The sequence below is a fragment of the Falco naumanni genome, chromosome 4 (genome assembly GCF_017639655.2).
Source record: "Falco naumanni isolate bFalNau1 chromosome 4, bFalNau1.pat, whole genome shotgun sequence".
NCBI classification, from domain to species: Eukaryota; Metazoa; Chordata; class Aves; order Falconiformes; family Falconidae; genus Falco; species Falco naumanni.
In genome coordinates, this window is record NC_054057.1 from 39,911,311 (window position 1) to 39,937,631 (window position 26,321).

At 47.3% G+C, this 26,321-nt stretch overlaps 1 protein-coding gene across 1 annotated transcript; it reads right to left on the minus strand.

Annotated features, from left to right (window-relative positions):
• Window positions 1–2,003: 2,003 nt before the first annotated feature.
• On the minus strand, window positions 2,004–8,982 carry C1QL3 (complement C1q like 3). Its single transcript, XM_040590504.1, has 2 exons — window positions 7,025–8,982; window positions 2,004–2,353 (listed from the first exon to the last, which is right to left on the minus strand). The coding sequence occupies exons 1-2, from the start codon at window positions 7,610–7,612 to the stop codon at window positions 2,174–2,176; spliced, it is 768 nt and encodes a 255-aa protein (XP_040446438.1). The 5' UTR covers window positions 7,613–8,982; the 3' UTR covers window positions 2,004–2,173.
• Between the last annotated feature and the right edge of the window lie 17,339 nt (window positions 8,983–26,321).

Sequence of the window (26,321 nt, forward strand, 5' to 3'; positions counted from 1 at the left end):
CTGTTATTAAAATACATTACCTCATAGGAAAAAAACCAGAAGCAATCACTACAATGTATGGATATAGGCTGGCACTTCGTCATAAAGTAAAAGTGTTATTAACCATTCTGGTGAGATAATACACAAGCAACTGGCAGGACAATGTCCCTTTATAAATCTTAGATGAGTTAGACTGGTGATCCTCTCAGTCAGCCTAGACTAACAGCATTTATTTTGAACGTTTTGACTCAAAACGGAAACAGATAGAGTAACATGTTCTGTTTAAGAAAAACTTCACTCATTCAAACGAGATTTTTAGAGAGATACATCAGACTTTTACTGAGCAGCCAGCACTGAGGAGCTTTTTTGTCACAGTGGCAGACACTTTTGACGTTTTAGTGGAGATAAATCTGAGTTTGTACCCTTAGCACATTAGACAAGGTTGTGTGTGGCAAAGTACATGAAACAGAAATACTGGGGGTAGCCTCTATTACTCTTTTAACAATTTACAGAAATGTTACCCTGATTTTGCCAAAATGTTAAAAATAAATAGCGTAACCAACTGTGCTAAGGAGCTAATTATCTTGCTAAAATTTAGGTTTAGAATGAAATCTGCAAGTTTTAACCTGAGAGAAATAGACAGCCTCCCCTCCCAGAAACAAAACAAATAATAAATCCTTTTTCTGAATAAAATTACTCTGTAGACATTACTGGTATAAGTGATTTTAAAGCAATTTTATAACTATGTAACTCATAGTACCTGTGTTTAGTTTAATTCTCCAAGCTATTAATCCTTTATATGGATTAAACTTCTTTGAGACTTTATATATATATATATATATATATGAATGAGAAAAATAGGTTTTAATACACACTCTTTTTTGCATGTAAATATCTGCTTCTTTCTTTGCATATGTGTTATCATTTTTGGTAATACGCTTATCTGTGTCCATTTCATAGGCACGCCTTACTACAAACTGGTAACTAGCTACCACGGAAAAGGTCTGTGTGACAACATTTTCTCATGTGTCAGATCTCCCATTCTTTTGTGGGAATAATCCCACTAACTTCAGTGAGACAAGACACCCAAGACAAATAAGGTTTTGACCCATTATATTCTTACAAAATTCTAGTTGAACATCTGCAGTATGTTAAGTTGTAACTATTTTATTAAAAATAGTACCCAAGTACAGACTAAGTGCTAAAGGACTAATGAAGACTAATCGCTGCAAAGAAAACTCTCTTAACTTAGTCTGAGGATGTGGATGCCAGGCTTACTAAATATTTACATAATTAACCATCAAGAATGGGTCTGTAATAATTGTCTAAATATGTATTTACACATTTACAAATTAAAAGCCAAATCCTTTTTCCACTAATATCAATGGGAGTTTTGCCATTGGCTTTGGTGGAATCAGGGATTTGGTCCAATAGAATAATTTGTCAACTGTTACATTTTTCAGAAAAAAGGAGAGAGAAAAAAAAAAAAAAGTGTTTCTTCTATCGTTTTTCTTTTAGAACACAGCTAAGGGGAGGACAAAATTTGAACAACTCCACTGGACTGATTTTAAGATACAAGTCTAATGTAAACCTACAAAGCAGGAACATTGAGTTAAGGCTTGAAGCTGATTAGTTTCTAGTTTTAAGTGGAAGGATAAGAGAAGTACAAGGCAAACAATTCCTTTGGAGAGACCGAGTATATTTTGATTACCTCTTTCTTTTATTGTAAAATCATTCCTCACCACACTATGAGTGGACTCCAAGCATCATTGTTAGCAAGTCACAAGAACCAAAGCTGAAGTATGGATAAAGCAGCAAGATCATAACACATCGAAGTATCATATACACTGAAGAAGTAACTCAGCGTCCTTAGGTGGGGCTTTTTCCTATAAAAATTTGACCTATGTAGGACTTCATTCACATGGACACTAACAATGAGGAAGTATTTGCTTTGGCGGTAGTGGATCACACATCTGTTTAACTTGTTTTATAATTTTTTAACATAAGGTTTCTCTGTGTTGTACAGATGTGAATCAGGTAGCATTTGACTTTTTTTTTTTTCCCCCGCTACTGAGGTGTTCAGTGGTTGCTCTCTGCTGGGGTGCTTGTTTCATTGACTTTTGCCACGCAAATCCGTTGCTTAGAAGAGCAAGCTTCATTTTTGGACTGGTTTGGTGGGTCTTTTTACTCATTATCAGTCGGCATAAATAATAAATCCAGAAAATGTGCTGTATTTGTTGTTGTTTCCTCCATGTGCTTTTCCTCCATCTAATTTAATGTAAACTTCGTCTCCTGGCTCCAAATGAAGAACCACGCTGTTACTGGCATAGTCGTAGTTCTGATCGGCATCCTGAGCAATCGCACTAGCTCGAACCTACATAAAATACATAATGAGTGGTTAAAAAAAACTCAGATAACTTTTCCTGCATGGTGAAATAAAAGCATATCCTCAACATTTTATTCAGCATGCATGAGTGGCCACTTCAAATAATGTCTGGCAACATCTATTGCAGTTTTTTCCTATGGTTATTTCTTGGGTTTTGCTATGGTTGTTGCTTATTTTCTCCTATGATACAACACTGAAATAAAGTAATAATGTGCTCCTTTCTCAGTCACCTGATTAATACAACCACTTGCACTCCTGTAGATGTTTGGAGCCTTTTAAAATATATGTGTAATAATAGCTGGAGTTCAGAGAACTGAACCCGGTGGTGTGCGAGTTTTACCTTAGTGTAACTTTTATTTCAGCAGGACAAATGATTGACATAAGTGAAAATCCACAGCGAGGCCCTACTCATACCAGGCTGGACTTTTTCTAGAGGCAATTTATTGTCATGCTACTAATAGGATCGTGCTGCAAAAAGAATACAAGAAGTACATCCCCCCACATACACACACACACACATGCACACTCCCATACACACAAGCAGGTAAGGATCCTAGTTGGGGGTTGGAAAAACTGTTATCACCACATTTCAGTAAGCAAACATTTAATTTCTATGTGTTTTAAGAGATGCACATTGGAAAAATTACAGGTGAGTGATTTGCTTTAAGAGGTTTTGGAATTTACAAGTTATTGTGGACTTTTCATTTGCAACTTTCACTTAAGCACACTTTTTGTTTCCCCATTTATCTCTTGCTTATTCCACTACTGATTAAATTTGACATTACTAGCAAACTGGGAAGTAATCTGTAATTTCAAGATGTATGTTGGTTTCCAGCAGTGAATAGCCTGTGCCATTGTAAGTCTCCAAATCATTTATATATAATTTGACCCTGTTTGGTAAAATATTTAAACTTAGTTGTATGTGATTTATTTCAGCATCACACATCATCTGTTTGTTGCTTGTCTTTGTTCTAGCATAGTTACAGAGCACTAAGTGATTTAGTGGTATTGCAAGCTTGAACTAAGTAATAATGCATGACCTGGTGTACTATATGTGGGATTTTATCTGTTCTGAATTGAAAAAATAGGCTATAATTCACAATTTTCCGTGGATTCCTTTCAAAGTTTAACTGATAAATTTCCGAATTAAATTTTCATGTGATACGATTTCACATAAATATTGAAATGTTAAAAAGGAAGGGCTCCTTCTACCGTGCAGGATCTTATGGCATTATGCAGCTTAAAAACCACAGTACATGGCAATTCTTTATACATCCTGTAAGAAGAGTGAGAAAGACTTAAAAGGCTTGCAGTGCTGTGACAGTCTGCAAATTTAAACTGATACATGGCATGACGATAAACCCCAACTATTTCAGGACTTTGTGATTCCGAATTACCTGCTATTGTTTACAGAGGTATCTATTTTGCTAGTGTTTAAGCAATAATTATTTTAAACACTGGCTATTTCCTATGGATTAATGACTGGCAAGGTGCAGTTGAAGGCTCTGGGCTATTAAACCTGAAAATACCCTTCAAAGAAAATAACCAGCTGGGACTGTTGCTGGTAGTGTAAATGGAAAGGGCAAATGGGAAAGAGTGAAAGGCTATAGATGAGGCAGAAAAGCTTCTGCAGAGAACTAGTATCTTGCATACTGGCAAACAAAATGGTTTAAATCACTTTCCAAATTCCCATTTACATCATAATGAAATGCTACTGTTTCTATGGATAGTAAAGGAGAATTTGAATTGTGTTAGTGACTATCCTAAGGGAGTCAGCATATGGACACTGACTACAGCTGCAATGGATATTTCATTTTTAAGATTCTATATAGTACATACTGGCTGAAGAAAAAAAGATTCTGGGTATTAAAAGTCTAGAAACCAAAGTGTAGGTCTTGCTGCCCTGTGTATAGCAACAAATGTCCTATAAACTCCAGTGTGCTGTTCTTAGAGGTTTTACCTCCTTGTTTGGTTAGCCAGAGCAATTTCTTTGTAAAGCTTAGAACAGTCTCAAATGAATTCTCAATCAATTGCTGCAAGAGGGTGAATGTATCTCAAAATGAAACCATTAACAGATTATACATTTCATAAGTTGCATGCAAGTTCTTTCTTCAAGCTATGTTCTCAGGTTGCTAAGCTCTGTGATCTCAGCAGTTCCCTGTTCAAGCTTTATAACTGTTAAAGAAGACAATGTATTAACACTGGAGACTTTGAGGTTCCACTTACGTATTGCTTAGGAATGTAAGTCAGTCATTCACTTTCCAGTGGTTTGGGTTTTTTCATTGCTAGAAAACACTGGATTTGTACGTAACCTATGTCCAACTCCATTTAATGACATCAAAAATTTCTGAGCTTTCTTATAATAGACAAAGTTAATCACTGTCACACCAGTGTATAGTGTTTCAAGTATAAATCATAATCAAGAGGAGGCACTGCTGCATTGAAATTGTGCATCAATTTTAAATAGTTTGTATGCAGGTATTTACCTAAACACTTACCTTTGCACAGATATATACAAATATACACATGGAACCCTTGCCTTTTTTTTTTCTTTGAATTACTGCGAGTTTAATTTGTCTGATGTCTGGTATGGCAAATAGTTATAGTTGGGAACAGCTAGACTTCGGGCTCAATTTAATATTTATAATTGGGTACTTTTTAAAAAGTACCGGTATGTATTTATTTTTCGGGGTTTGGGAAAATAAACACTTTAAAACATTATAAATAAGGGTCAAAAATAGATCAATGCTTTAATCGCAAACAAAACGGCATTCTCGCGGTGGGCAGTGTTTCCTTTGTATGAAGAAATCAAAGTGAATATATTACGATTTTTACTAGCCCTGGTTTACCTGCTGAGACAATATTTATGGTGGACATTTTCTAATGTAATTAATTGCTGCTGATGTCCTCATTATTCTCTTTTCACAGTACTTCTGAGGAGCCATAAACAAAAGGTTAAGTGGCAGATCAGGTTAATTTGCCGCGCGCCGGTGCTGCCGCCCGCGCTGAGCCGAGCCGAGCCGAGCCGCGGCGCCCTGCGGGGGAGGGGGCCGCAAACGAAGGCGCCCCTCCGCGACCTGCGCGGGCGGCGGGGACACCGCTCCTCGGTCCTACGGACCCCGCGTTGAGCCCATCAACCCCGCCAGCCCGCCCCGCCGGAGGGTGAACGGCCCGGGGAGAGCGGCAGCGCCGGGCTCCGCGCTCCCCGCGTAGCCCGCTGCGCACCGGGACAGCTCGGGCCGCGGTGACCTGTTGAGCGGCTGCTGCGCGGCCGGTTCCCTCGCTCCCCGCCGCACGGGGTGCCCCGAAAGCGGTAGGAGCACGGCGGAGCTCCCGAAGGCACGGGAAAGCCCGGGCACCCCGCACTCCCCCCCGGGCACCCGCAGCAGGAGGGATGCCGGTACCGCTAAGCGCTGTAATAATTAGATCCAACCTATCCGGTACGGAGGAAGCGCAGATTTGCGATGAGCGGCTCCCCGGGGGCAATGTGACAGGCACAGCCCCTGCGAGCGCGGTGGGAACGTTTATCCTAATTAAAATGGATGATTCCTCTGTCTTTCAGACGGTACCATCGCAAGATCTTTAGTATTTCAAATGTTTCCACCCCGCCGCGGAGGGTGCCGGCAGACCTCGGGCCGTGCCTCGCTGCAGGGCCCGCCAGCCCGCCCTGGGCCGCCCAGCTCCGGCCGCTACCGGCCCTCCGCGGCCGAGGGAAGCCTCGCTCCCCGCCGGGGCTGAGCGGGTCAGAATCCGCGCCCGGCTGCGTGGGAGCCCGCTCCCGTGACGTGGCTGCTTTCCTCCCTCACACCTCGCTCTTGCCCCACGCAGGACCAGCCGCTCCCGAGCTCACCCGCGGCCCACGGCCCCCCCTTCCTTCCCTGGGAGTTCCCCTGCCCCGGGGGAGCGCCCGGCCCCGGCCCGGGCTTTGCCGGCCCCCGCGAGGGCAGCGCTCCCTGCGCGACCTCCCCGACCGGCCCCCGCTCCCGTCCCGGCCGGGCAGCGGACGGCGCTCCGCGGCTGCGGGGCGGCCGGCGCGGGCTGCGAGCGGGCGCCAGCGGCGCGAGTCCCGGGAAAAGAGCGCGTGGAGCCCGCGTTCACCCGGGGCGGCCTCGGCTCCGCGCGGAACGCCCGGCCCCTCGGGGCTCATCAGGAACCTGAGCCGGAGCGGCGCGGCGCCGGGGTCTCCGCCGGCTACGGAGGCGGGCACCGGCTCCCTCAGCGCCCCCGCGGGCCGCCCCGCCTGCGCACCGCCAGGCTCGGGCCCCACTCCCCCGCCCCGCGCCCGCGCCGCCTCCAGCGGCCGCCCGGCTCCCCCCGCCCGCCGCCCGCCTCACGCCCTTCCCGCGCCGCCGCGCTCCGCCCGCTCCCCTCACGGCGCCTGCTCCCCCGAGGGAGCCCGGCTCCGCGCGGGTGCCCGCTGTTCTCACGGCACCCGCTCCCTCAGGGAGCCCGGCCGCCCCCGGCGCCCGCTCTCCTCGGGAAGCTCGGCTCCCGCCGGGCGCCCGCTCCCCTCACGGCGGCTGGGTGCCCCCGGGCGCCCGCTGCCCTCAGGGAGCCCGGCTCCCCCCGGGCGCCCGCTTCCCCCGCGGTACCGGCTCCCCCTGGGCGCCCGCTGCGCTCACGTCCCCGGCTCCCCTCAGCGCCCGGCGCGGCGCCCACCTGGTTGTTCTTGCAGAGGTCGGCCCACATGCTGGTGCCGTCGCCGCCCCGCATGAGCACATGGTAGGTGAAGAAGTAGATGCCGGGGATGGAGCAGGTGAACTTGCCGGTGGTGGGGTCGTAGTGGTTGCCCAGGTTGGTGACCACGTCGTCGAATTTGAGCACCTCGTAGCCCTCGTGCTGCCGCTTGAGGCCGGCGTAGAAGGCGATCTTGGGGACGGTGCTGTAGGTGGCGGCGCTGATGGCCCCCGCCGCGTTCAGCCCCGGCGCCCCGGGGGGGCCCGGCAGGCCCTGCCGCCCCGGCTCGCCCTTCTCACCCGGCGGCCCCACCGGGCCGGGCGGCCCCGGCTCCCCCGGGGGGCCGCGGGGCCCCGCTTTGCCCGGCCGGCCGGCCTCCCCCTTGGGCCCCTGGATGAAGGTGGGCAGGGACTGCATGAGGCCGCGGTCGGGCGTGGCCGCCGTGCTGGGCGCCTTGGTGCCGCCGTAGGGGTCGCAGACCATGCGGCAGGTGCCCAGCATCTCGTAGTGCGCCGACGTGCCGGCCGAGCTGACCAGCACCGGGATGAGGATGACCAGCAGCAGCACCATCACCACCCCCAGCGCGCCGGCCGCGATCAGCCGCCGCCTGCTGCCCACCAGCCGGCTCAGCGCAGGGCGATCCTCTTGCCTGCTTTTGGACAAAATCTTGATGGTTGGTCGGGAACCTCCTCAGAGCCGAAAAACCGCCGAGCCCGCGCGAGCTCGGCTCCCCCGGGGCTTGGCCGCCCTCCCGCTGCCGGTGGCGGCGGGGGCTCCGGCGGGTCGCGGCGCTCCGCTGCGGCCGCTGCAGCCGCCGGGCGGGCGGGAGGGAGAGGGAGAGCTGCCGCCGCGCCCCGGCCGCCCGCACTTTTATGCTCCCGCTGGCGATCGACTTTTTTTTTTTGCAGGCTGTGCCAGTCCGAGTCAACTTTTCCAGGAACTTGCCTTTCCTCTCGCGATCGCCCCGCTCGCCGCCTCGCTCGCTCGCTCGCTCCCTTTTGTTGGTTTTTTTTTTTCTCGCAGAGACGACTGTCCTCAGCGGGGACGCGCCTCCCGGCCGCCCCGCGGCTGCCCCGGTGCCCGCCGCCGAGAACCCGCGCCGCCGCGCCGGAGCCTGAGCCGGAGCCGGAGCCGGAGGGAGAGCGGGATCCTGCCCGGGTGCCACCTGCCAGGAGAGGAGGAGGCTGACGAGCGTGCTGGAGCAATTTATAGGCACCCAAAAGCGCAGGGGAAAGGGGAGCTGCTTTGGCATCTCATTCCAGCATCTGCTCTGCTCTTCCCACTCACAGAGAGTTTGGCATTACTCTGGCAGTGTGGGAAATATATTTTTTTTTTCCTCTCTCCCTCCCCCACCCCTCCCGCAAACGGATGAACAGCGAAATCGTGAGCCTCACTCACTAGCTGCATCTTGCGATGACAGCTCTTTCTGGAGCAGACCAAAAGGAAGAGATGTGCTTAGCAGCCTCTGGGTACCCTTCAGGTCACCGATCGAGAATTAAAAGGTCAATCCACCTCCTGCTTAATGCTTCCCCGAGGCCACCCTGCCATATTAGTGTTTTCTGGGAAATACCGCTTTAAATGTAGGGATGTTTTACAGTTACCCATTGTCCAAGTGGAAGTTATTTGAAAATATACCTCCCACCGTACACAGTAATAGAGATTAGCATCTCTCACAATTTCAGATCTTACTCTTCCCCTCTCCCCCATTACACCCATAAGGCAGAGAAGGAAACAGTTCTTTCTCTGAATTAAAACTGACATACTCATCACCGGCTGCAGTGTTTCCCGGTGTTAGAGCCAGACACCGCTTTGCTAGCGAACTGACACTGAGGGAAAGAGTTCCCTTTTGTTTAGAAGCCTAAGGAAAGTGCGGGGTATATGCAGATCAGCAGACGCCTGGACCTGAGAAAAAAGTCTCTGGCTTATCTCGGGGGCAGAAAATTGTTTTGTTAAGTCTTGGGGTTTTCTTCCTTTTTTTTCCTTCCTTTTTTTTTTCCCTTCCCACCCCACCCCCCCTTCTGTGTGAAAGGTTTCTCCTCCCCCAAGGGCTGGTGGGCACCTCTGTGACTGAGTGGGAAGGTGAATGTGCAATATTAGTGGCATTTCTCCCGAGAAAATATTAAGGGACTTGTCCTGTTTACAGATACACAAGGTACACAAAGAACTGTTTAAATAAACAAACAGAATTGATTCCTAAATCATACTTCTGTATTCAGGAGCAATGGACGTCAATCAAACGTGGGTGACATTTGCCTGTCAATACGGGGATGATGGCTGGAAAGAGTGTGACTTATTACAGCAAGGCAAGAATCGGAAATGAGCAACAGCAGCAAATAGGACAACAACCAAATAATAGCATCTCCAGCGATGATCAGAGGGCTGTGATCTTGTCTTGGATTTTATTAGCACGAATCCCCTCTCCCCTCGCCCGTTCTCTTTTCTTTCTTTTCTATTCCACAACACAATAAGGTCAAACAAGCAGGCAGTGGGAAACAAAGATTCATCGATTCTTCCTTTTAAGCAGAAATGTCAGCAGCTCCTTTTGCTCTTTCCTGAGAGACTCAAAGGCAGTGAGTGTGTCCACGCCACATAGAGATGGGCCAGCCCAGCTCCTTATCTCCCCAGAAAACTCCTGATAAAGCTTCCATTTCCTGCACTTGTAAATATCCCTCCCTGGCCCCCTTTTTCTTTCTTTCTTTCTTTTTTATTTCGTCTAATGTTCTGTCTTCAAAAAAATTCTTTATCTGGCACCGACACAAGCTAGCCAGTTCCCTCAGCTGAGGGCTTCCCCTCAAGACCCAGGAAGGCAGCTGAACACACTTTGAGAATTATGTTCGTATCTCATCGCTCTCTTCACCCCATAGGACAGGGCTTTCAGCACTGCTCTTTCATCTGGGCAGGAAAAATGAAAAAGTTCTGCCGAGAGTGATGAGTCCATCTCAGCCTGTAGCTAGGACCCTTGAGGCATTGTATTTAGTCATCCCTAACCCAGGAGGTTTTCGTGACATCAGGGTGTGCGTAAACCTCCATTGCCACGGACGTGTTGCAGATTGGGAAAACAGCAAATCTCTTACCTTCAAATAAACACAAGCCTATCATGGGCTGTCAAGCCGCAGTGATGCTGGGTGACTTACTGGCATCAAGCACGCTTTCAGTTCTGTACTGCAGCTATGGTAAGCCTGATTTTTGAAGCGAGGTCCTACCATACCAACTACATTCACGTTCTTCATAGACAGTTTCATCCTCACACATACTGACAAGAATGTTCATTCACTCTAATCTCTTGCACACTTTCTCCCAAAGATGACAGCCACAAAAATCACAGCCTAAGTAAGCAGAATAAAGAGAATGGGGCAAGTACTGGTGCTGGGTTGTCAGTGGAGCTTATGTGTTAGCTGGGAACATAACCTGGGAACAAAGTCAGAGGAAATGTAGAAACCTCTTTTTACCATGGGACCTTTGTTTTCCTGAAGTGGTATGCATCGATTCGCTGTAATTAAGGCTTGGGTAGCATTTATGTTATAACATAACCTCCTCTCCTCTAACAGTCGAGACTGACAGTCCATTGTTAATATAACCATTGTACCTATGTGAGCTGCTGCCAGCCTTAATGTGTTAAATTTTCTTTGTATTTTCGAAGCCCTCTTGCAGGCTTGCTCCAGTCTTTCAGCCTGTTTGCTTCCCTTCCTGTTCTCTGGGCCTTTACGCATTCAGATCCGCAGCTGGTGTTCGAGCTGTATCCCCTGCAGCTTCAGCCATTTGAAACAGCCTTCTCACAGCTCTTTTCCTTGCTGACTAATTAGTTAATGTTCATACAGAGCCTTAAAGACGTACAGCATAACATGCACGTCCATTTTACGTGCGTGCCGTTGCCTCAGCACTAAGATAGGGAAAAACGGAGAAAACCATGTAAGAACGTGTCCACTGGCACACAGGGGAACACATTCTGCAGTTGCCAGGCACAAAATGGCTCCTTATGCCTGCAGTGCTAAATTCAAAGGGTTAGCCCAGGAAAAAATACTTGGAGAAAGGGCAACCCTTTACCAGCTACAGTGAGCAGGAGTAATGTGGAAAAAGGCATATGCCGAACAAAGGAGTGTTCAAATGCTGTGCCAAGCTCCATACTGCTTCTTCTCACTCCTATCTGCATCTGTTTTGCTCTTGCTTATATTTTAACTTTTTTAATACTATTTAAGAGAAGCATTTTGAATTTCAGTCAACTTGAAAATTAAGGCTTTGCTACACTGTACCTTTATAAGCACTGGTTTAACTGTGTATGTAAGGTTAGTGTTTCGACCTGGAGGCCAGCAGCATGGCCAAGGAACAACATGCACTCGCTCCAACAGGTAACTGGATTCAGTGCTACAAAATAAAATATATCATAAAAGGGGGAAAAAATATTCATATCAGTATATATGGCTCAAAGATACCATGGTGACACGGTGGTGACATCTTTGCTGCTATCCTAAACCATTGCTGGTATCCTACTTCAGTTCTGTTCACCCAGTTTGCTAAAATCTCAGGGCTGGCACATGTGTCATGTAGCAGGTCCCAGAAGGGACCACGTCCTGCACTAGTTTTGGTAGAAGCAGGTACAGCCAGCATTAACAGTTCTCCCAGAAACTCGTTTTGGTCACTATGACTGACGACCATCTGTGTTTATAGTGGTGCAAGTTGCTCACTGGATTCTTTCCTAAAACTAAGATTTTCATGCTCATGTAAGGAAAATCAGCCTCGGTGTACAAGAGAAAAGTAGTTGTTTTGCTGATTTTTTTGGAAGCTTTTACCTATCTTTTGGAATGTAGGAAGTCCTTCTGCAGGCTATTCTCTGTTATTCAGGGATTTAAGCCATCTTTGTGTGTGTGTGTGATTGGAAATATTATAGATTACGTTTTATCTCAATTAATAATGCCTTTTGAAGGTCAGCCTCTGAACATGAAGGCAAACAGGAAAAATGAGCCAAAGAAACTGTGCCAAGCCTTGAAAGGGTTACAACCACTTTTCAAACCCAAATGAGGGGGGAATTCAGGAAGGGCTGTCACCAAAGTGACAGGGCTCAACAAGGAGAATTTGCAAATAAATTCCACATATCTTTTCCTTTTTAGTTTTTAATCTGAAAAGATCAGTCAAACATGACTGGTTACTTGGCGGGGGGGGAGAAATTAAAATGGAAAGATCAGTATCCAAGTCATGTATATCATGTTTTGACTGGTGAATTACCGCAAATATAAAACCATAACTGTTTATGTAAAAATAAGTCTAAAACACATATGGAGCTAATGATTACACATTCAACTGACCAAGTTTAATGATGTAAAATAATCATATATGACACTTGATGATTGCCAGCTTAAATAGCAGTAATGAACCATAAAAGATACTCATAACTGCAAGTGCCCTTGTTTATTCCAAAGATTAAACCACTAGTTGCAAGCATAAAAGATTGTTCCTGCAGGTAACTCCTCTCCTTTCCCACGTGCCTGCAAGCCCGCTTCTCTCTTTGACTTCTCTCTCCTCCTTGCCTCCCTGTGACCCAGGGTGCCGAATACAAAGCTGTAGTGATGGATGGTACAGTGTACAGTCAACCTTTGGAGTATTTTTCGATAGTGATGCTAGCACTTCTTCTCCAGACCCAATGATGCCTGACCAGTTGATTGCTCTTGCACTGGTGATGGTATAGAATTTCAAGAGCTGTACCTAGTATCAGCTTCACGGTCTCTGGGTGACGCTGCACCCACTGAGATCCTTTTTCTGATCTGTCACCCCTTCCAAGTGGCAAGCCCACGCTTTCCATTGCAGGAGGAGCTGTGAGTCAAAAAGTTTCTAGCAAGGTCACTAAGGGCAATGGTACTGTGGAGGTGCAATTGAGCAATGCTTGCACCAACCAGTAAATGTCTCCTCCACAGACAGCCTCAACTTGGCAACAAGGGCACTGCTTTTCAGGAACTGGGTTTCAGAGAATGAGGATTGTTACACAGCCTCTACCAGCTTTGTTCATAGCAGCCTGGACATCCAGTGCCCCTTGAGACAACGAGACTATCTGCAGCAGGGTTCAGCTCACAGTCTAGGTCAGCTGTATTTGCTGAAAACACCCTTTTTTTCAACATACCCCACCTCTCCCTTCCTGTAGGATGAGCGTGTAAACTCGTCTGCCTCTTTTGATGTAGAAGTCTTGGTTCCTGCAACTGCCTATGCAAGCACATCAGTGGTTGCAATGTTTTTCATACAGGTTTTCTGCCTGACCCCCTGCTTAACTCCCATCTTCCCCAAATCCATAGCAGGTAACTTGTCATAAGCAGGCACACAGAAGAACTCATGATGTTCATTAATAAACCCCAAAATATAGAGATATTCATAAGTGCTATTAAATCAAGGAGTATTGCTGATAGTGAAGGCTACAGTGTCAGCATTCTTATGAAGATGTAAATAGTAAATACAAAGGAGTGGAAGATAAATGCCTCTAACATGGGAGTAAGATTAAACAACCACTTTGCCCCTGCTTAAAACTATACCAATAAGCAAACGCATAAATCATGTTGCACTTGTATTAAAAATTATGTCAGTTGTTAGAGTCAATCAGGAGGAGACTTCCAGGTGATTTGCCCAAGAGTACGATTTTTGTTACCTTTGAAATGGTTATTAGACTGCCAATGCTATTAAAAAGAGATGTTAGGGGAAAAAAGCAAGAGCAGACAAGCTTTTCTGAACTGTCATCTGCAATTTACCCTTCCTCCTCCAATCCTGAAAGACTCCCTTTCCATTGTTCTACCAACCCAGCAATCTTCTGGCGTGGCATACCAAAGTCCTTTATATTCATCAGAAGGTTGATGGATAGGCAACAAGAATGGATAGCTGGGAGTGGAAAACTCAAAATTAAAATCCCCAGAGTGGCAAGATGCCCAAGAGATTTATTTTTTCTTCTGTCATCCCCTCAAGTGAATTTCTTTTTGTGCCCGATTATTGATTTCTGAAGTAGTTAATGGTGTAATTTACTTTGCAAATTGCAATTACTTCTGATCATTCATTTTTCTTCCTGTTTCATTAGTTAAAGCAGGAGACTCTTTGATCCCAAACAATCTTCTTTACAACAAAATGGCACGCAGTAGACTTTGGTGTGATCCTGCAAGATGCCAAACCTTCAATTAGTATGGTAGGCAACTCATACCTCATAGGTGCTCAAAATTAGTGGAATTTGGCCTCGTGTTAAAAAAAGCATGTTGCGATGTTGATCTGTAGGTTTGATCCATCACAAATTAGGAATAGCTCCACTGAAAGAAGTTGAAAACCAAGAAGTTTGCTAACACATGTGAGATCATGGCTCCACTTTTGCCTTATATTCAGGGAGTTGCAGAGCACAGGGAGATACAGTGAGTCCCCAAAAGGGGCTGATGATGCCTGCATAATGAGGAAGGGACCAGGATGCTTCCACGTGGCATTATAGAGGTATAACCCATGCAGAGGAACCATTGCGTATGTTTCCCAGCATAATGTATTGCCAATGCCATTATTAACAGGCTTTACTGGACTGCATGTAACTTTGGGTTTGGTATTTCAAATTTAACTTACATTTGTGCATTTAGCAATAACAACCAAAAAAGGATCCAGATTGGAGAGAAAAATCGAAGTATTTACCACCTTCTGAGATATGCCTGTGTTGTTATGCAATACATATGATTTCAGCTGGACTGTTCTTTCTATACAGCAATAAAACTCTAGTACGCACAATTACTGCACAAATCCAAAAAGCATCAGGTGAGAAAAGGAACATGACTGGCTAGAGAGCGTTTCTACCATCTGGGAACTGAGGTTTTCTGCTCTCCAGGAAGATAAAATCTCTGCTGGAATTTTCCTCTCATGTATTGAGACGTTGTACGTATGTTTATAATATGCAGAGACACACACATGGCCATGCACATGTATGTACACTAATGTAAAATAGAAATGTGTACGTTTTTTCTGGAATCAGAACAGAACATTAAAAGCTGTGGTTATCACAATTCGGCAAACTGCTGCTTTCTATTTTATTGTTTAATTGTAATCCCGAAGAGCAGGATAACACACACAATATCCCATGAAAATATTCTCAATCACTGGTGCGTACATGGATTTATACTGAGCTCATTGGTAGAGTGCCAAATGCTGTTTGCACTTAACACGTGTGACTCTGTTAGTCTGGAAGGAGCCCTTGCTCCTGTGTTACTATGCGGCAAAGCTCATTGAGCTGTCTTTGGAGTTTCACTACTATTTCTGAGAATAGAATTTAGCCTGGAATCTTCTGTTTAATTAACTTTAAATCACTAATGTCAGTCTTGAAATATCTAAAAGAGGCAAGAATCTTTTATCAAGTGTAATGCCTGGGAGAGAGAATGAAATGGGAAGAATTTGCACCGAGTATCCTGATAAATGCCACTTCTCCCTGCAGTGCTGGGAGGAATCAGGAAAGGGTATGGGAGGAGAGGGCAGTGCCTCTGAGCAGCGTAATACAGCCTGACCAGGAGATTGTTGTGGGCCTGGGTTACAAAGGGAATGTCATTTCTGGAGGGCAGCATTTCTAGCCGTAATGTTGCAGCGATAGTCTGTTGAGATAAACATATTCAGGCGTCATTTTGAGAATTCATTTTGAACCAGGCACAACACAGCACAGGGAGTGTGTCTGCAGGAGGAATCTGTGCTTCGATGAACGGAGCAGTGCTGCAGAGAAGGTGAATGATGGCAACTTCAAGGCAGCTTTGACCAAATTCTTCCTCCAGAGAACTTGTCTGGTAACTGCTCCTCCAACATTTGTCTCCCACCAGGTAGGGATATTAACAGCTTTAAGCACAAACGGAATTGCTGCCAGATTTGTCGCTCAGGTTCCTTTATTCAGGAAGTATGGCAAGCAGAAAGCAATATGCTGTTGTTCTGCCAGGCTTGGATGCCATGGGATCCAGTCATCAGAGAGCCCGAGGCTAAAGAATTTGAGTCAGAGTTCCCTCTATGCATTGCATCATGTCCTTAGGGATTGCAGATCAGATTAGATTTTTTTTTTTTACACTGGGCAGGTATCTATTCAGCATTTAGCATACATCTTTTAACAGGTTTGTGTTCTTAATTATGTCATTAACACACCTCCTCATTCAATCTAATACAGTTTTCTTAATTTTAAAGTGGTAATAAGTAGCTAGTCTGAAGCCAATGTAGTAGGTTTCTCAGTGATAACATCACATCTGGGCTTCCCTTCCTCTTACAACACTTAGCAGACAGGTAAACATACAAGGTTTTTAAAATTTTCTGATGAAAATAAACTGGTTCACCACTATGACTTCAGTATGTTATGTTAGAATAGTGTCCTTCACCTGCCCAACTTTTGTCATCCGCACAACTTCAGGGAAGTGGCACGAAGGACAGAGTGAGCTGCCCTTGCTATTTCCTTTGCAGGGTTCTCTTTCATCTGCCCTGAGATCTCAGTGCAGAGGATGCTGCTGCCAGAGAACTCCCAGGGGATGGCAAATCCGAAACCGTCCCCAGCACTCTCTTTTGCCTCTGCTCTGGATGGCCATAACTTCCGTGTTCCCGTTTACACAGGTGTTTGTACCGGTTTCCAGTCACCTCACAAGAATACTTTGAATGCCTGCGGGCCCACAGACGCTACCCTTTATTCACTACGCATTTATTCTCCTTGCGCTGGTCTATCTTCCACTGTATAAAAATGTAAACGAACTAATTTCTACTTGCTTCAGGTCAGACAAGCTATAGAACATTGAAAAATATAGGCAAAAGCTGATTTTTGTCACCCTGCAGATGGGTGTGCTGGTTGCCCCCACGACCTCTCCCACCAGACACCTGCTCAGGGCAGAGGGTGCAGCACTTGCTCGCCCAGGTGCTACGCAGGGGCATCCGCAGCGCCAGCAGAGAGCAACAGGGAAAGAAGAAAAAGTATTTGCCATGCAGAGGACACTCCACCAGGTGACGGCAAGTTCAGGTAAGCTAGATGCTGCAGTTGAGGTACTTGATTCTGCAAAAGGCGTGTGTTTGCCTAGCTCCGCATGAGAACTGTGGGAAGTGGAAGAGAGAGCAAAAGTCTGTGGCTGATCTTGCTGAATGGGACAGATGGAAACCCTCGCCAAAAATAGCTTTGCTAGAAGTAGAACACATGGTAAATTGCATTAATTTTAATAATTGCTTTTTATGCTTTGATAAAAACTGGCAAAGACCTAAAGGATCCTCTACCCAAGATAATTAGCATAGCTCTCCTTGACTGCTCCCCTTTAAAGAGAACGTTGTTTTGAAGCTCTTACAGCTCACAAAATTGAGAAGGATGAGGCTGCCCACTTGTGCCAGGAAAGCAGAGTGCCCGGCTGTACATGGGACCCACAGAGAACAGCTTAGCTGCTGATGTATCAAGTAGCTTAAGGCCACTAAAGCAATGCTGAGTTTGGTCTACAAGGGGCATGCTTCTCTGCAGCCTGGCAGCATCCAGCGTCTGTCTGGCCAAAGGATCTTGCAAAGTCACACTCTGAAGGTGAGCAGATCCAAAGTCTTTGAAAAAAAAATTCAGCAAGAGCTTTTTTCCAAATGGAAAAACATATTTGAATAAAAAGAGTGGGTGCTTCCCCCCCCCCCCCCCCCCCCCCCCCCCCCAGCAAATAGATACACAGTTTCCTAGCTGCTGTAGGAAAAAGGGAACAGGCGACTCGTTTGTCTGCTGCAAAGGGGATTTTTGCCCACCATGGTGCCAGGTACAACTATTGCTTTGCCATGTAAAAAGGGATAAGGGGAAGAGCATGACCAAGCTGGGCTAAAGGTCACCATAGCTGGTAAAACACTCTGTGTGTTTGCTACTGCTTCTTACAACAACCTCCGGTCAGGAATTAGGGATGCTTGACTTGGAAAGAAATCCTCATATCAAAGCAAACTCCCCCAGCAATGGTGCCAGGCACAATGTCAAACAGCACCAGTGCCTCACTTACACCAGCCATCTCACTGCCTAACCACGTTGGTTTAGTCTTCTGCCCAACTACAGCTAAAGCAAAACATATTATTCTGGTTGCTGGCAGTGTCCAGGCAAGGGGCTGTGCCAGTGACATGAAATTGGTTTCTAATTGATGTAGTTAATTCAGGCCATGTGTTGTTCAACCAGGTCTAAAATGATATTTAATTACCCAGGGGATTTCAGAGAGCCAGCAGCGCCTGCATTTCTTTGAATTCTCGGGAATACACAATGTGCTTCCTACTCACGGTGCTACACAACTTTGATAGGAATGAAATATATTCTCTTTTACAGCTAAAAAGTGTGCCTGTCAGTCCAGATCAGTCAGTCCAGGATACAGTCACAAACCTGTCAGAGTCAGGTAAGCAAGAGGCCATTGTCCCGGAGTGGTATTTGTCCCTGCTAGATTAAGGAAACTCACTGGATCTGCAGTTTTGTCCCCAGAAGAGCGCTGTGTGACTGCAGCTGAACGGTGTTGATTTTCTTCTTGCCAGGGCCAACCTCAGGCAAACAGATGGGATTTGTGCCACATAAGAGCAGCCTGGGTAGCTCTGAGTGTGTGATAGAATGTATAAATATAGAAATATAATATGTCTGCACACAACTAATGCTCCAAAAGGACACCTGGGCTACCAAACCACTGATGATGGTTGGTTTGCGAGTGTGATTTGGATGCACTAGATACTGATTGTTCAAAGTGCTTGGGCAGACAGACTGAAAAAAATCCTGCTAATCTGGGGCTTCTCCAGCCACAGAAGTGAGCAAACTCTTCTCTGTGTGAGGAGCCTGCTCCCTCAAGCATGGCGCGGTTTGGCTTTTCCCTTCCCAAGCCGGCACGGAAGCACATAGGCAGGAGCTCAGCAGGGCAGGGGGCATGCTCTTGCCCAGGGAGGAGGCAGCTGCCAGCTGGCAGGTCCAGGCTGCAGCACTCAGAGTGGGGCTGGCACCGGGGGCAAGAGCCTCTGTGTCCCTAAATGCCTCCCTGCCCCCACACGCCCTCCCCTGGCATCCCAAGGATCTGGTCCTCGAGCATGCGTGTGCGTGTGCGGATTATGCTACTGATGTTATTTGTATTCAGTAATTTTTTAAAGCTCAGTGATTTAGATTGACAAATGTATTCTGATTTCCTAATATGTTTTCTTCACATCTTTGCTGTGTTTTTCCATAAGAATTATTCTGTTCAGCAGCTCAGGAAAAAACAATCAACAGCTAGAAGGTATATTCCACTTCAGATTTTTGCACAGAATTACAATGCCTCTTCTTTTTCCCTTCTGAAAAATGTATTTGTCTTTGCGCTTTCCGCACGGGCACTACGCTGTAGCTCTGTGTTGAACTTGGTATTCCTGTACCCCGTGTGTTTTTGTTGGTGTTCCCGTGAGGTGTACCGGGTCGGTCTGCCATGCCACTGTTACTTGTGCTCCCACTTTTTTCCCTACAGCTGCACTATTTAACAGCCTTTTCACAGAGCACCTCGGAGGCTCGTGATGTTTGTGTTGCTGCAAGCGCACAGTGTAGTCCTCTTCAAACACAGCCATTAGCCCAGAGACACCATGAGAGGAGCAAAGAACTTGGGAGAAGTGGACATACTTGAGCAACCACTGCAAAAGGGATGAGAGATTCTGGAGCTGCTGGGTTGAAACATTTGACTGCATCACAGGCAGAAGATGAGGACAAATTTTGGACTTTTCTGCAAACCTGTGGGTTTTCACTGCAACTGAAGATGAATGTCTCAGTATGTCAGGAGATGAGAAATCTTAGAAACATCAACAGAATAACAAAAATGCTGCAAGGAGACGGAGCTGATTCAGTTTCTTGCCTTACTTAGTAATCAAAGTTGCTTTTGATAGCTTGCTAGTGAAACAGGCTTTACCATTTTTCTCCCAGAAATTAGCAGCTTTATTCAAATTACCATGAAGATGCCAAAACCATGCAGGCGGTTGAATAACTGCACAAACTGCATTTTAGGACTGACTGAGGGTTCCCAATTTTGATCAGAGCTACCAGTCTGTGCTCGTAGGTCCCATGAATGCAGAAACCCAGCTAGGCACTGGTGGGATTTCTGAACGTGCCCAAGAGAGTGCCATCACGTCTGTACTGGTTGACTTGAGTTGAGCACATTTGTGGGATGGCAGACAAGTCATTCTGCAGTGGGTAATTAAAAGGATTAGCTATTGGTATAGAAAGAGCCTGTATGATGAGTGAGCTTTTCTATCTGGGAGCTATTTCCAGTGTGATGGATGCAAAGTTATTTGAGCATGCTAGGCAGGAAATTCCTTTTTTAAATTCATCATTGACAGTTTTTGTCCTGACGCTATGGATAGGACAGGTAGTTCCTAGAGACGGAGCATAAATGTCTGCTTAGAGCCAAGTTTCTCAGCTCTACAGAGGGACAGATTTGCCCTGCAAGCTGAGGGTGGATGTAGGCATTCTTTTTAGGAGGGGAGATTCTGAAACAGAGCGCTGCTCCGTGCTGAACCCCATCAAAGAGTCGCCATCCAAAGGGGAAGAAGGGGAAGAAGAGACACTGAGACCTACCCTGTAGAAGCCTCTCTGCTCACTGCTAGGACTTGGCTGCAGAAGGAAAGCGTGCTCATTACCAGTACGAAAAAGTTGTAAGGAATTTCATCTGGACGTGAGTGCTGACACTTCAGTGCCCAACTGCATGAGATCACAAAGATTCTCCGTACGTGGTAAACCATAATGCATAATGCGTTTCCCCATTTTTTTCCAAAATTTTATAGAATGGTCAAGCTTCAGAGAATGAAAGAAATCCAGATCCAAACCTACCTTGACTCAGACACTCTAATTGTGCTGCTTTGACTTCTCCTCCTTGGTTTATTTGCTAATCTCTGCACCAGATCTGCTCTGCAGAATTACTCATATTCTTTCTGAACTGCACTCAGCCACCACAGCCCACCTGGTTTAGTGTGTGCACCCAAATGGCAACCCTGAAATGTAATGGCAGCTCATATCTGAGTTTACTTACGTTTGCATTTTCTGTAGCCCACCTGCACATGCAGAAGGGGATGTCACTTCACAGGCTGCCTGAAAGGGGAATTGTGACCGGTGGAAACAAGAATACAGGACGCATACCAGAATACCAAATGTTAGATGAAAGCATTTTGCACTACTCAGAAGCAGTTTAGCATAATTTGTTCTGAAGGAAAGTTCACAAGAACTCCACCAGCTTTTCAGTCTTATTTGAAATCGTGAGGGACAAGCTCTGTGAAATAAGGGCAGGCATTCCTGCTATGGTGTCATTAGCCCTTTTCAGACACCCATGTAAGAGGCCTGGCTTTCAGAAACGTGGAAGTACTGGGTTTTTCCACAGACAGAAGGAGATTTGTTTTGAGGAGCCCTCAGCCCCCAGCCCTTGCAGCAGGGCAAGTGGTGAGAGGCAGTGGCAGTGGCAGTGGCAGGGAGGGCACCCACCAGGGCAGGCTGCTCGGCTGCCCCAGTGCCCTGTCCTGACCCTGGAGGTTTGCTCCTCTTCATGACGTCTTGATGATGCACTCAGGTGCACCTGCCTTCACCCACTTCCTTGAGAAGTTTGACGCTTCGCCCTCAGTTTCCTATACTCCTTCTTTTTGGAGTGCTGCCACTTGACTCCCAGAAGCCAGGCTGAAGACCAGCAGCTGAGCCTCCTCTCTTGGCTGGTAGTGCTGAAGCAGAAAATACTGACTGAATGAGGGTGGCTCCAAACACAACCTAAGCGTTTCCTCCTCAATTGCACTTACGTTTTTTGAGCATTGATGCTACAGATTAAAATACAGCTTCCATCCTCCCAGGACAGCCACCAGACAACCTGGGAGGCAGGAAGAGGAATGTAGGGAGCCTCGTCAGATGAAAAACACTAAGGCATGAAGCACTGCAAATGTGCTTTGCTCTTTGTCAACAGTTTTGCACCCAAAACAGGTCTGAAGGCTAATATCTGGATGATGATCTTGTGTGGTGCCATCAGTCACTTTTCAGCTTAAATTCTGGGTAACCCTTATTACCTGGGCGAGCTCCTGCACCGGCTGCCTCCGTCTCTTTTAGTGTAACATCATGCTTAAGCAAATCGAGCTACTGAAAGACCTTGGAGATAGGAGTTGTGATCAGTGTTTCAGAATCAGAGCCAAATTTTATTTGTTTTCCTGGTAGGAAATGTCTGCCATGGCATCTGTAACCAGGAGAACAGGCCTGAGTGACAAAGGAGATTAATTTTCTTCTTTTAAAGGGTGAATAAAAGGAAAAAGACATTAAGTAAAGACAAGGTAGAAAAATGGTTGATTTGAGAGGCATAATAGATGTGTGATCTTCTTAATAATCCCACAGAAACTGATTATGTCAGTTTACAACTAGTTTAAGGCAAAACTCAAAAAAATGATAAGGCTGCAGTCATAACCATCACTTTAAAGGGAGATTATTCATATTATATTACAGGGAGCAGTGAATTACTATAAAGCTTTCCTCATGTCTGCATTGCTGCAATTACTCCCAATTACTGTCACTCAGTCTTGTAAGGGATTTCTTGCCGCTGTGTTTGCACCAGCAGCCTCCCTCTGCGGGTCAGCACCAGAGCCCTGGGCAGCCGCAGAGCTGGGTGGCGCTTCCCACGTGCCGCTGGCCACCCCAGCTTGCTGCTGCTGCCCTGGCATTGCTATTTTTTGGAGCAGGGCTTGGCTGGCCCACCAGACAGGCTTTGCACAGGTGGGGATACGCAAGGAGAGGTCGACCCCATCTCCTGTCACCGCTACCACCGGCTGCATCCAGCCTCTCCTTCATTTGCCCTCCGCCTAATTCCAGCTCTGTCCTTTTGGGTGTTGACCCATGCCAGGGGGCTCAGTGGAGTGCAGGGAAGCCGTCCCTGCACCACCCCTCATCCCCCGGAGAGCGGCAGGCGGCACCGAAATCTCCGTTACGTGTGCTTACGCTTAATCCTGGCCAGAAGCGAGCTGCCTGCCCCTGCAAGCCTTGTGTTTGTGAGAAGGTGCCAGCTCAGTAGCAGCTCCCCCGCGTCGGGCTGGGCTCCCCCAGCGCAGGCTGCTAATCACCCGCTCTTGTCATGGCTTTTTCCTCCCCTTCCCCCGTTGCTGCGTTGAGGAGCTCCTATTAACCTGGCTGATTTGAAGACTGTCAAAAAAGTGCCTTGAGACTCATCCAATTATTCACCCTGTTATATCTCTTCCAGCATCCAAAAGCCATGGGAAAGGGAGAAGGCGCAGCTGGAGGCCTGAGGCCAGCTCTCCTCTGTGATCCTTCCAGCTCACCTCTCTGAAGGCTCGAGCTCACGGGGCGCAAAGCCCTTCACCCCTTGTGTCACACCACGAATGGCTCCGGCACCCTGAGCCCAGCCCCGGTGCCCACGTGCTGGTGCTGGCGGTGGCCCTGGCCACCGGCCGACCTTTGCAGCCCTCCTGCCGCAGCACAGGCTCACCTGCTTGCAGCCTCAGCCCCCTGCCCGGTGCCAGGGCACCTGCACCCCCTCCCCATCTGGCGCACCTCCAGCATGTGCCGGTGACACCCCGGTGCTGCGTTACCTCGGCTAGGCAAGGCGTCTCAGAAACGGGGAGTAATGCACCGTGTAACTGCGAAGAATTACTGTGGAAATGCAATTATTTTTTTGTTGTTTTCATCTGTATCTGCCATATCATGACTGAAAACAGACTCATGCTTTTGGAAAGGAAGTAAAACTCAAGCCTCTCTTCATTTTTTGTCTTTTTCTTCGAAACTCCAGATCCTCATTCCCCAGACAGCCTCCTTTGGTTCTGGGAAGATCTGGGCACTGATGGGACAGAAGCAGCTTGGTCCATCCTTCCCTTCCATATTCAGACTTTAAATGAAGGCCTCTTACTAATGACAGTAAAACACCACAACCCAAGCACTTGCCATAATTGGGGGATTTTTTTGCACTTATGAATGTGACTGCCTTGGTAAGGACTGTTCCTAAGAAGCATGTGGCACCGATGTGATGTGATTTACCTGGCTGTTCCTGCTGCTGGTGACAGAAGTGCTTTTCTATGCTCTGGTGCTGGAGCCTGTTTTTTGAGGTTTGCTCAGGGACAGAGGGCAGGAGGAAGCCCCCTGGTTCGGTGAGGTTTGGTGTGCAGCATGCACAGCCAGCGCTGCCCACTGTGTGCCCACCGGCCCCAGCCGCTGCCTCCCCTGAGAGGGCACCCTAGAAATGGCTGCCCAGCCACACAGGCCCGAGGGGGACAAGTGCAAGGAAAGGTGGAGTCACAGAGCCGACAGCTTGACTCAGTGGAGAGACCCACTGGCCGGTCCTGAGGCCCTGGCGCAGCACCTTCCCGCTGGTTAAATTGATTTCTTCAGTGCTTTTATTGAAGGCAGGAGATCCTGCCTGCTGCCATCGAAACACTGCTCAAGCCGGGTGGTCTTGTGTTAACCTCACAACCACCAGCTCAGAAAGTAAGAAATCCTTGTGGATCCAGGCGTCATCTGCCTCTCAGTGCCTGGATGCTCCTGGGGACTGAAGTCAAACCTCCCACAAACCCTGGCAAAGAGCTGAGGCCACCCAGCCCCCAGGCCCTGTGTGCAGGACATGCAGTCCTGCCCTCGGGGCTGGGCACCTCCTGCCCTCGGGGCTGGGCACCGGCTCTCACTGGCACCATTTGCTGGGGCACATTACCTGTGACTTGCGGTTTTCAACTCTGATTTTCCCTGTTGAAGTCCTGGAGGGAGCACCGAGGCTCTGCTCTGGCTCTGGCCCGTCTGTCCTGGCTGGCTGGACACGGGGGGAGGCTGAGGGATAACGTGGCATGGGGACACTCCTACAAAAGCCACGTGTATACAGCACCAAGCGTCACTGCGCAGCAGAGAAGAGCTCTTGCCCCCAGCTGTGCTCTTCGAAGGTGAGCTGGGCTCAGCACTGCTCATCTCCTGATGTACGTTTTTGCAGGATTTGTCTTTTACCTTTAATTTCCCAAGAGGGCTTGTGAGTTTCACAAGCACCCACCGAGTCTTGGGGTCCTTCTCTTCCCTCCAATCCCTATCCCAAACCAAACATTCTCCCTCTACCTGTCATCCCCAGAAGTCCTTAGCACCCAGTAAGCTTTTCCCTACATCTAACCCCCTACACCTGCAGTGTTATCCCACTCTTGCTTTCCTCAGGGTCCCCTGGTCACCCTTCTGCCTTGCAAGATCCCAGGCTGTTAAGTAAATGCGGGGGGAGCCAGGCTGGGATTTTCGGAGGTGCTGGGTTTCCAGTGACACCTCATAGGTATTCAGGCCACCCTCCTCCTTGCTGACGAGCCTCGTCTACAGAGTTTTCCTGCATAAAAAACTGCATATGTCAGAAAGGAAAGACAAATGACGATAGCAATAATGTGGAAGAACATCCTCTGAACATCTGAGAGGGCTGAATTCATGAACCACTTTTATCAAGGCGTACAAGAGGCACTTAAATAGTAGCTGCTGCTTATAAATAATATTGGTATGTTAAATACACACATATTTTCACAGTTTTATAAAGTGAGTGTTCTCTGTTTGCTTTCAACTGGAAATCATAAAGTAAAAATCAATGAGCTTATAGCAAGCTTATATTATAGTCCTTGAAGAGTCAACTGACTCTATAAAAATGACTGTTTTCTAACGAAGATATCATTAATTGGATTGAGTTGGCAAAGTTTAAGTGCCTTGTCATATTTTGATTGCTATGCAGTGCTGGAGCTTATTGATTTTATAGAACAGCCTGTAGATAAATGTAATGATTAATTTCATTTGGTTTACAAGAACAGAAAACTCCTATGCAGAACTGGATGCACTATTTTATGTTTTGTAACTGCCTGTACCTCGCAGGAGCGTGGCTCTGGCTGTGAAGCTATGACAGGTGGCCTGGCCTTCCCTAATTTATTTACTCGGAAGAAATTCCTTTTTCGTCCCAAACTCATGGGGTTGTTTCTCCCCTCTTTCATTTCAAGGGCTTTGGGGGGATTATTTTTCAATCTTTATTTCCTGGGTGGGGTGGGTGTTTCTGTTTTCTTGCTGAAAAAGGAATGGTGGTGAACTTTTATTCTGTGTTTGTTTGCAGAGCTGTCAGCTGCCGCTCCAAAACCCTTGCGGACCCACTTCTAGGTCAGCGCTTGCCTCTGGGATGGAGAAGTTGGCTCCAGGCCCCCAGTGCGGAGTCCTGCTCGTCCCAAGGGGCCCGGCGTACTCCCCTGCTCTGCCCCAATGCCTCCCACCCGTGGCAGCTAGGGGCTCTCCCGGAGGAAGGAGCAGAGGAGCATCGCTGCCGGGGCCTGCCCTCGTGGGCTTCCCGGTGCCCCCCAAAACCAGCCCCGCGGGGATGGCCAGGCTGGCTGCCGG